At 41.9% G+C, this 12,304-nt stretch overlaps 1 protein-coding gene across 1 annotated transcript in view; it reads right to left on the bottom strand.

The window, feature by feature from the left end:
- LOC126237025 (fat-like cadherin-related tumor suppressor homolog) overlaps positions 1–11,852 on the bottom strand; it is a 363,960-nt gene extending 352,108 nt beyond the window's left edge. The window contains exon 1 of the mRNA XM_049946768.1: positions 11,614–11,852. Within this exon, the coding sequence (XP_049802725.1) occupies positions 11,614–11,627 (14 nt within the window). The 5' untranslated portion in view covers positions 11,628–11,852. The remainder of the gene's footprint in view (positions 1–11,613) is intronic.
- Between the last annotated feature and the right edge of the window lie 452 nt (positions 11,853–12,304).

Genomic DNA, 12,304 nt, shown 5'->3' with positions numbered 1-12,304 from the left:
TGGGACTTAACTACTGAGGTCATCATCAGTCCCCTAGAACTTAGAACTACGTAAACCTAACTGACCTAAGGACGTCACACACATCCATGCCCGAGGCAGGATTCGAACCTGCGACCGTAGCTAATAGTGGTTTCAATGAAATTTTATGCGTTACAGAAAAGGCTATTCGAGTCTTGTCACACAGCTCTTCAAGGGCTCACCGCAAGACCCCGTTTAAAAAGTTCTGTGTACTTTCAGTACCCCCTTTATACATAGACAAACCTATGTTGATGACAAGAGCTAATCTTTGAGATCTGCAAATTAATAGCTCGCAACTGTGGGCATCTGCATGCAAAATGAACAACTCGTACTCAAAGACGTTAGCGACTTTGGTGTTGTTCTGTATAATGCATTGCTAACGCACATAAAGAGGTTGGAAAAAGAAACGGCTTTCAGAGAAGAGTTAAAATCATTTCTTGTTGAAATGTGCTCTAACAGTGTAAATGAATACATTATCTTACAGAAACCCTAGGCCTCTTGTCTTGTTGGGCACTTTTTATCTTCGAACAGATATGCCATCTATGTTGTGTGCGTGTGCTTTCATAAGAATGCTTCTGCTGTTGGTTTCCTGTTTTCTCTGTTTCAGGTCCACGGCAAAACACAACCTCCGAGACGGGATTGGTTGCAAGATTGGTTGTGATGGAAATAGTGCTGGCAGTTGTTCGTATGTACATGTGTTGTACTATCTACCAGTGTTGCACAATGTTCATGTGTTTACATTTTTCAGAAGTGAGTTACCTAAATTTAATGCTTCAGTTATGGCGCTGACTTGACTTCTTGTGCATGTTGCAATCTCCTTGTAGGTTATATGTTGTTTAGTTTTCAATCCTGTGGCAAGCTAGGTTGTTAAAGTAGTGTTAACGCAATGGACTCATTCATGGGGAGTCGAATTCGTACCCTGTCGGTCACTTTTTTCCCAGGGTGCTAAGGTGAATGCTGGGATGGTTCCATTGGTAAGGCCATGGTCGTTTTTCTTCCCTATCCTCACCTAATCCTATCCTACTTTGTACTGTGTTGTTATACCGTAATAAAGCTTAGTTACTCTCAGAGGTCCAGTGTGGGCTGTAATTATCGTATGGCAGCAGAACTTTGTAGATATTCTAATGCATTACTGCGGTATCGATGTACGCTGAAAAAAAAAATTGTTCCAATTTTGGCCATGAGGTGCAAATCTGGCGCTGTGAATGCAAGAAAGACGTATAGAAATGTTTCCCTTTGTAGTGGATTAGGAACGAGACGTGGGCAGGAGAAGTGCAAAGATAATGCTGATTTTGTTATTAACCACCACTTACAGGTACACAATTTTTGCAACATGAGCACCGGAGACGACGAAGAGTTGTTGCACCCGTAAAACGACGTGATCAATAGTTGCCACAGCAGTTCAGACCGAGCGTGTCCCTGGTGAACGCGTTCTTTTAGATATCCCCTGACACAAAAGTCACAAATATTCAGATCGGCTGATCTTGCAGGCCATGCACTTCGAAAACCTGGAAGAAGGAGCTTACTGACGCTCAACAACGAGTTTATCAGCGCTGGGAAACCTCTGGAGGAAACACGTGCGTGGAAGGTTGCATTAAGCGGATCTCTCACTGGGTGAGCGGCATGAGGTATTGTCCTATCTTATATGAAAACAGTGGTTTCGACATAATTGCGCTCTTCCAAAGCTGGAATAGCACGCTGTATAAGGAGGTCTCGATAACGTGCAGACGTCACCGTACACCTCTTCGAAGAAGAACGGACCCAGACTAAAGGTGCTTGTGAATCCACACCACAGCGTCACTTACGGTGAGTACAATACCTCTTCGCGGACAACAATTGAGTTAACAGTACCCCAAATTCGGCAGTTCTGTGTATTCAATGCCTCCTGTAGTGCAAAATTTGCCACGTCACTCCATAGACTATTGCCCAGCCACATACCGTCCACTTCTATCCGTACCAGAAACGAAAGAGCAAATTCAGAACGTTGCTACGGATCATGAGGTTTCATTTGCTGTAACGTCTGGATTTTCTACGGGTACCAGTGTAAAATAGACCGCTAAATTGTCCGTACTGATGACCATTGGATGGACAATTCTCGTGACACTGCACTAACACTATCTGGGATTTGCAGCAAAAGCAATTTCCAAGATAACTTACTCCGTATCTTCCAGGTGCCACATCAAGCTATTTCGCCATCATCTTAATATTTCATGATATTGGGTCTCTCCTTACATCTTTCAGTCGGTGATACTCTGAGTACAGCGCCGTAACTACTGCCGCTCACATAAAACAGTTTCACTAACAGTGCACGGTCTCCCTTCTTGATAGCCGCACTGTTTGCTCACATCATGACGTCAATTGACAGTATGGATGGTATCCTGTCACACAGTCTAAAGCGCCAGATTTTCACTTGGTGGCCAAAATTGGAACTAATTTTTCTACAGAATAAATCGGTCCCGCATTTACGGATTAGAATATCTACCAAGTTTCGCTGCCTTGCGAGAATTCCAGACAACAGTGACTAGCTGCACTTGATTACTATCCGTTATATGTCATTAATGGAATTTCTCTGATATGTACGATACTGTTGTGCTGGTTGGTCTAAGGACAAATAAATATAGAATAAATAAATTATCACCTTTCAACCTATTCTAGACCTGGGGCTACGTAATAGAACGGTTTTACCACGACCAAATCGACCGACTGTACAAGAACAGCACATCGTGTACTCACACATTACCTATTAATCACATGGGTTAGTACACCGTACTTCACTGACGCGGTATATATATATATATATATATATATATATATATATATATATATATATATATATATATTTTATTTTGTGTAAATTCACTTACAGCTCGAGTACCTCGTTTTGATGTTGCGGAACGTCAAATGGAAGTACAGGAGGTGTTTCGTCTGACGCTTCGCCACGGCGAGTGTAACATGTCAAACATTCAGTACCCACTGCTAGCGTCCCAGTCCGTTAATATTAAACATCTGGAGAAACTAGGTATCTCACTGACACCTCAATTGTTTCAAAAGGCTTTTTCTAAGAAAAAAGATCAGCAGTACCCTCATAGGGAGCTAAGTATAGATGCGGGCAGTCGCCAGTCACGATGGCGTTTTTGTGTACTGCTCACAGGTTGAGAGGTCTCAGTTTCGCGTGGCCAATGAGAGATGAGAAAACATGCAATGAATCTGTAGCGCAGAATTCGAAACACGGGGGCGGGGGGGGGGGGGGGGGGGGGCTATCCAGAAAGTAACAGTCGTTTGGACCTATCACAGGGGTGGGCGGGGCTACAGGCGCCATCTTGATGCCACAACGCTCCTACACTCACAAAGGAATCTCCCCATCGCACCCCCCTCAGATTTAGTTATAAGTTGGCACAGTGGATAGGCCTTGAAAAACTGGACACAGATCAATCGAGAAAACAGGAAGAAGTTGTGTGGAACTATGAAAAAATAAGCAAAATATACAAACTGAGTAGTCCATGCACAAGATAGGCAACATCAAGAACAGTATGAGCTCAGGATCCCCGTCGTCCCGTGGTTAGCGTGAGCAGCTGCGGAGTGAGAGGTCCTGGGTTCAAGTCTTCCCTCGAGTGGAAAGTTTAATTTTTTAGTTTCACTTTATGTGACAAACTCTTATGTTTTCATCACTTTTTGGGAGTGATTATCACATCCACAAGAAAACCTAAATCCGGCAAGTTAGAAGAATCTTTTTACCCATTCGCCAAGTGTACAAGTTAGGTGGGTCGACAGCATATTCCTGTCATGTGACGCACATGCCGTCACCAGTGTCGTATAGAATATATCAGACGTGTTTTCCTGTGGAGGAATCGGTTGACCTATGACCTTGCGATCAAATTTTTTCGGTTCCCATTGGACAGGCACGTCCTTTCGTCTACTAATCGCATGGTTTTGCGGTGCGGTCGCAAAACACAGACACTAAACTTATTACAGTGAACAGAGACGTCAATGAACGAATGGAGAGATCATAGCTATGCGAAAATAAAGTACGTAAACTTTTCACTCGAGGGAAGACTTGAACCGAGGACCTCTCGTTCCGCAGCTGCCCACGCTAACCACGGGACCACGGAACTCCTGAGCTGACAATCTCCTTGATGTTACCTATCTTTCGCATGGACTACTCAGTTTGTATGTTTTGCTTATTTTTTTCATAGTTCCACATAACTTCTTCCTGTTTTCTCGATTGATCCGTGTTCAATTTTTCAAGGCCTATCCACTGTGCCAACTTATAACTAAATCTGACGGGGGTGCGATGGGGAGGTTCCCTTGTCAGTATTCATCCAGCTTTGGTAGCCTGTGGTTTGTGTGTGTCTACCACTTGGCTTTCAGTGACGTGTTAAAATGTGCGCTGCATTAAAAAATCCCGTCACTTGTGAGATGCGTTCTGTGATTGAAAACTAATTGAAATTTATCGCGACCTATGTGATGCGTACGGAAAACGAATACATTTATCAGAAGCAAAATTACACTAAAATAAGACCCTGCAGTAGAGATGCTTAAAACAATCGTGCCAAAAGCGTAGTCAGTAGTTAAAATTAAAATATCACCTTCATCTGTACAGCATAATTAAGAAGAGTTGGTCAATGCGAACACGGCATATTATAAGTGTGGCTGTTATCATTTACCGTGAAGATTTCCAACAGTTGCGGCTTCAGCCACGTTTAAAATTTTGAAATATTAAAAACTTGTGCCACGGTATGATAAGTGCCTCAGTTGGAATGGCGATTACGCAGAAAAATAGTTTCAGAGTGTGTCTTTAAACTGTATATAATAAAATCTGATTTTTCCACGTTGTTAATTTTTTTATTTTAAAACGTCTGTTGCTTTCTAATAGCCCTCGTAATTCCCTCCCTCGCTGTTTTCAGAAATGTTTGTGTGTTTCTTCTGGTATGTCACGATTTCTAATGTTTTACTATGCTGACGTGAGAATGTAACAACATTACTCGTCTCTTGCTTCGAAACACATCATCTCTTCGCTGCTATCTCATCGGATGCGTAGGACCAGTAGCTGACCACCCCTTTGATTTTCTATCCCACCTTAGGGCGAGCGCTGCACAAAACACGTAACTACAGCCCTGATACAGACTTTTACCGATCAGCCCTTATACAGACTTTTACCGATCTGGTGGGATTAGGTTCATGGAAAATGTCTCCCATGAAATTTATGTCAACGGCTTTCGACAAATGTTAGGAATGTTAGGCATAATTTCTAGAAAGTAAACCAAAACAAAAACTTTAATCACACGATAATAGCTGATATCAGAGAACGAAAGCAGTTTATTTCAGTTTTAACATACCTGGCCGAGTCGTTTCGTTCAGCCATAATCTATTGCTCACCATTATTTCTACAGTTTACGAAGAACAACCACCAAACCGCAACACACTTCTGGGTGAAATCACAACACTGCCTTTCGACATTAAGAACTGCGGAAGCTATTAACTTCCCTCCACAATCCCCCAGAACATGTCACCCTCCGTCACATACCGTGAGGTGGTGGTGGTGGTGGTGGTGGTGGTGGTGGTGGTGGTGGTGGTGGTAGTAATCATCATCATCATCGGTTTGTGAGGCGCTCAACTGCACGGTCATCAGCGCCCGTACATATTTCCAATCTATATACAGTCCAATCTAACCACTTTCATGAATGATGAGGACAACACAAACACCCAGTCCCCGGGCAGAGAAAATCCCCAACCCCATGAGGAGGCATGCGGAACACAGGGTGTTTCAGAAGTGATGGTCAATATTCAGGAATATGACAGGATAGATCATTCGAAACTAAAAAATAACAAACATGGGCTCTAAAACGCATGTTTTAAGAGCTATGAGCAATTCTTGGTTTTCGATACTGTGAAACAAATCTCTTCTACTGCAAGCTCTTTGCTTTCCATATTTTGGGAAGTGATAATATGGACCAACACAAGAAAAAAATGTCAAATAAACATGTGCTCTAAAATGCAAATCTTAAGAGCTATGAGCACTTGTTTATCTTCACTACTTTGAAACAACTCTTCTAATGAACAAGTGCTCATAACTTTCATGCATTTCAGAGCACATGTTTACTGGACATTTTTTCTTGTTTTTGTCCATATTATCACTTCCCAAAATATGGAAAGCAAAGCGCTTTCAGTAGAAGAGACTTATTTCACAGTATCGAAGATCAATAATTGCTCAAAGCTCATAAGGTATGTGTTTTAGAGCCAATGTTTACTTGACTTTGGTTCGAATGATCATTCCGGTCGTATCCCTGAATATAACCTATCGCTTCTGAAACACCCGGTAGATCTCAGGTATATCACACTTTTAAATCGCCAATCTAGAGCAACTCCAAAAAATTGTTTAGGGTTGAATCTTTCAACTCATCAGCTCTGGTCTCATGAACGAGAATCCCAATGGTTTTGTCACCTATTCCTAGTTGCACTTTTCTTCTGAATGCCATCTTCTGTAAGGTTCTCCCGTTACTATTATTTACAATCTCAAGTGTCTACCACAAATTCTAGCGTGAGAACTCTACCCTACTTTGAGAAAGTACGGACCGTGTAGCAGCGGTGTTTCGCATTACACTTAAGACATCTACATATGCATTACATTGCTACTCTGCAATTCACACTTAACTGCTTAGCAGAGAGTTCATTGAACCATCTTCAGATTATTCTCGAACAGCGCGTGGGAAAAAATGAATACTTAAGTCTTTCCGTGCCAATTCTGATTTATCTTATTACTATGATCATTCCCTCCTATGTAGATGGGCGCCAACAAAAGATTTTTGCATTCGATGTAGAAAGTTGGAGATTTAAATTTCATGAAAAAAATCTTGCCTCATATTTACACGTTTTTGTTAATGATTGCCATCCTAGATCGCGTATCATTCATGACACTCTTTCCCCTATTTCGCCATGATATGAGTTGCCCTTCTTTGGATTTATTCGATGTTATCTGTCAATTCTATCTTGTAAGGATCCCACATCGCACAGCAAAGGTTGCTTGATTCGGGAGAGGGCAAGTTTATCGGTCCCTTCTGATTAGAGAAGGATGGGGAGGGAAGTCGGCCATGCACTTTCAAAGGAACCATCCCGGCATTTGCCTGAAACGATTTAGGGAAATCACGGAAACCATAAATCAGGATGGCCGAACGTGGGTTTGAACAGTCGTCCTCCCGAATGCGAGTCCAGTGTGCTAACCACTGCGCCACCTCGCTCGGCTCTAGCAGAGGACACGCAAGTGATCTCTTTAGTAGACCTGTTACATCTTTTCAACCAATAAAACGCAGTCAGCCTAGTTATTTACTTGAATTGACAGCCTTTAGAGTTGTGTGATTTATCGTGCAATAGAAATTAACCCATTTCTTTTTATTGCTCTTGTGGATGACCTCACATTTCTCATTATTTAGTGTGAATTGCCACCTTTCGCACCATGCAGCTATCTTGTCTATATCATATTGCAATTGGGTGTGATTATCTGATGACTTTACTGGACGGTAAATGACAGCATTATCTGCAAACTATGTAAGATAGCTGCTCAAACTGTCTCCAAAACCAAATATGTAAATTATGAACAGCAGAGGGGCTATTACACTTCCTTGAGGATATCACTTCTGTTTACTGCGAACTGTGACCTTTGTGACAGAGAATTACGAATCCATTCGCACAACTAAAAAGGTACGCCGTAGCACGCAATTTGATTAGAAGTCGCTTATGAGGAAAACTGTCAAAATCCTTCTGGATATTTAGGAATATGGAATCAATTTGAGACCCCCTGTTGATAGCGCTCATTACTTCGTGAGAATAAAGAGCTAATTGTGTCTCACAAGAATGATATGTTCTAAATACGTACTGACTTCGTGTCAACAAATCTTAGTACATAATGGTCGAACACAGTATATGTTCCAAAAAGCTACTGCAAATCGACGGTAGTGATATGGGTCGGTATTTCAGCGAATTACTCCTATTTCCTTTCTTGTGTATTAGCATGACATGTACAACTTTCTGTTCTTTAGGTTTGGATTTTGTCATCGAGTGAGCAATTTTATACGATTGCGAAATATGTAAACCCTCTACGGAGCATCTTCCCTACAGTCTAAGGCCTGTAGCTCGTCCAGCGGTAAACTTTTGAATCATAATTCCGGTCTTCCAATCCATTACTAACAATGATCACCCTATGGCAAACAATTTCGATGTTAATGGTTTGTCATTTATTTGTCTTACTTTTAGACACTGTCCGCATTTTTTGCAGACTCGTATTAGTACTCACTACAGCGGCTATCACTGGTAAGCACCGTGGACAACTATAGCAATAAGAGAACACGGTACGCAACACAAACAGAAAAACACATAAAATGCTACACCGGGATTGGAATCTGCTCTCAAATGGCTACCAGCAACTCGTCGTAACGCACAGTGGCGGACTTACATTACCGTATTTGATAGATTTTTCGTAGAACAGACGACATACTGCTCTAACACAAGTGAAGCGTGTCTTAACCAAAGCGTTCGACACCACCTCTGCAACTCCGGGCAAAAATGTCATCTTTCAACCAAATGTAGACCCCCAGTTACGCTATAGTGTCACTAGAAACTACTTTCCAAACAACACATACGCGATAGAAATATTGTCAGTGGTCTGTTCTCTTTGCGTTCGCGAACTTTTGACAGCACATACCACATTATTATGTTACGAGACGAAGGCAATATACGGTATCGGTAGGCTCAGTTGACGCACGGGTGTTTCCCTTGCAACATGATACATCTAAGGAAAGAAAATGTGCTACGTACTACGACATGCGATTATGCCGTTCATTAAAAGAAAAGCAAAATCGTGAAACATACGGGTATGAAAAGCTTTAGCGCCCTCTTTGCAACTGTTGCAAACCATGTACAGTTCATCGCATCCGTCAAAATTCTTGGACACTATATTTAAATAACGTTTATGAACATATGCTTAATAAACCTTCAAGTACGCTCCAACTGTCAATGAAGTGAAACGACACCCAGTGGTGAGATACAATTGAAAGCGGTTAACAGTAATGTAGATGAAGACAGTTTCTTGTAACTATAGTCAAATTCGTTCAAGGAACCTTAATTCGGTTTTACTATTTCGAAATACACACACAAACTAGGAGGAATAGCTATAAAACACTCCATGCTAACAACACTTCAGCCACACCATTCTCCTGACACTTCTCCGTAAAATTATAATGTGCCTCATTAACAAAACTTACGTCGGACACTGATTATATATATATTACACACACACACACAACGTGTGTCAGTAGTTCTGTGTAGTTGAATGGTTGCCTGTTCAGCTCTGTATGTGGCCAAAACCATCCTCTGCTTTCAGAAGTAGTGATCAATATATCTAGCGCCGTCAAGACATATTAAAGACGTTAATGGCCGGTTTTGTAGCCAGGTTCCCATGCCAATCGCTTACTAATCCAGATGAGCTGCCTTATTGCCAGGACGTCTACTTCGTGTTTCACTGTCTATCTTTGTTTTTTTTTTCCTCCATCATTTGCAGTGAGCTTACCCAGATATACCACCTTTTAAACGACACCCTATGCTAAAAAGACCCGAACCCAGCAAAAATTTTTTATGGATGCTTGTACAGACTATGTAGCCGTACGTGACCCACGTAATATCTCGCTTCTAGCAGATTGGTACATGGTTCCTTACACATGTCCCCTAGCTAAAGGTAATTTCCTTTTACTCTGAACGCCAGTTGCTACCTTTGAAAATGAAATCTGTACAATTAAAGTATTTGTGAATTCAGTTTGAAAATGTACGTGACAAATATACTTCAATTCTTATCGCGTTGACAGCAAATGCGTGACAACATCGAGGATATACTGACCGCGAAATCGCAATCTTACGCCAGTTCCAGAAATTTGTTGTGTTCTATTATAGTTGCTATGCTTTTCTATTTCAAAGTATTTATCAACTTAATATGCGATGTATTAAGCAACGCATATCTACAGAGAAGTTCCTGCGTCTAAAACAGGCCAGCTGAAATCAGTTGTGTTGTCAAGGTAAATGTGTAATGCGACGGTAGGACATAACAAATGATCATCTCCGAAACACTGTTTCGGACAGAAAACGTTTGACGTCTGAGCACTGTAAACCTTTCCTAATAACCAGTAACACAAATATCCGATTCCCGCTTCATTTGCGGATTTGACGTCCTTTGTCTGAGGAAGACGAGATGGGAAATGATCGTTATCTGAACTTCCCATAGGGAACAAAGCTTTCATATCTTTCTCACAGTCTGCTCCAGCTTCCCGTGAGACGGCTTTTAGTGTCAGCTGGCCTACATCACACGGACAACAAACTACGTGTGTCCCGAAGTTGACGAGACAGCGCTGTAAGACCATCAATGTCAGCGTGGCAGAGAGGCGTTTAAAGCACAACTTTCTTCCTTAATACTGTAAGCCAGCCAAACCCCTGCTAAAAACTATATGTTCAGGTAAAATCGGTTGACTGATCCTCGGCTTTGGGACAATTATTAAATGAGGGAACACGTCGATAGACTTAACAATGTACGCGCTACTGATACGTTCCTTTTTTTTTGTGCTCTGGACTTCTATGAAGGATTCTACATTTACTATTACATTCGACATATCAACGTGTCGTGTATGGTAAAAGTAATCTAGCACCACTACCTCAGTATTGCATACACGGACGTATTAAGGAACAAAACATTCAATATTGAATGATTCTGTATGTCATACTCTATTATTTATTTATCAGGGTCCGTGGTACCACACGGACCAAAGGTACTTTATCAGGGAACGAGTCAGTACATAATTTACAGGATGTTGATTAGAACATTTATAATGAAAATAATTACTAAAACACGAGAAAATTGTAAGAATATAGGAATAATTAACATATTACAGAGTAAAGTGCTGAACGATCGCGAGGAATTCCGGTACAGAATAGGAGGAAACCATTGAACTGCGATATGAATACTTTGCGCTTAGCGTTTTTTTTTTTTTTTTTTTTTTTTTTTTTTTTTTTTTTTTTTTTTTTTTTTTTTTTTGGGAAGCCAGTTGATATGCAACCTACTGAATCGTGCGCGCCTTTTCGTACATTGCTTAATGAAGGGTTCTCCAAGTGCATATCGTTGTTCCGTCTAGTTTTCATTAAATGAACGTTGCAGTTTATGCGAATTACTAAAAATTGTCAACAACAAATCCATTGATGTACATTTACATAGATCGTAGATAGTACCGAAGCATCTGAACAATGGTTTACGTTTGATTTTGCAAACTGACTATGCGTTTACTGTTACATTCACGGTACTTCTTTTAGTAAGGAGTAAAATATTCTCAGAATACGCTGTCAGGTTAAAGTGTCAATGCTTACGTTTTTAACGTGACGTTATTGCAAGTAGCAAGCACCGCAATGCCAACGTTTTTCTATCAACAATATTTTCCTTTGCAGGTAATTAGCTAGAAATTAGTGGTGTATAAAATACGCGGAATGAGATGACGATCTCGAGTCGCACTTACTTCAAGAGAAAGGAATACTGTGGAACGAAGCATTTTCAAACATTTTGTTACTTACCGCAGCCGCTGCATTCGAAGGTGTATTGTTTTCGGCGTCGTTATCGGAGCACTTAGAACTGTTTTATTGCATGTTAGAAGTCACTGTGGATTGCAGGAAATTCACTGTATGCGGAAATCGCTAGCGTAGCGTGCGTTCGGGAGCGCGGTCGGACTGACGCGACGCGAGGCGAGCATAGATCCGTGACGGTAAACAAACACGATGGAGGTGAGCTGAAGGAACCAAGACCAGACGGCGGTGAGCGGCGTCCGCGACTGGGGCTCATCCTGGCGGCTGCCGCCTAACACACCTGCGCGCCTTGCCGCGCTCGCTATGCGCATGCGCAGTGCTGCGAGAGCAGCCCCCCCCCCCACACACACACACAATAGCGCATCTGCCAATCTTCACACCAGGTAGTCAGACATGGGCGGGCTGTCTGCCATCCCTTACGAGAACCTTTTACCGACTCTTCTCTTTGAATTCCCATCTCTCGTCACTCACACCGAACACCTCCTAATAACCTACACCCCTCGTAGACTCGAACAGTCTTGTTGTGACCCCTCTCCTTTCCAGTGCTAGTGCGCTGCCAAGCCTCTATCTACACATCCCACAATCCCTCCACCTGCACACCCTCCATGTCCACTCCCAAAGAAATTTCAACCGTTTCCCTCTTCCAGACCTCGAACTCCGCCTCAACATTTACCCGTCCTAC

This window comes from Schistocerca nitens, chromosome 2, assembly GCF_023898315.1.
Source record: "Schistocerca nitens isolate TAMUIC-IGC-003100 chromosome 2, iqSchNite1.1, whole genome shotgun sequence".
Taxonomy (NCBI): domain Eukaryota; kingdom Metazoa; phylum Arthropoda; class Insecta; order Orthoptera; family Acrididae; genus Schistocerca; species Schistocerca nitens.
This window is presented reverse-complemented; position numbering and strand designations above follow the sequence as displayed.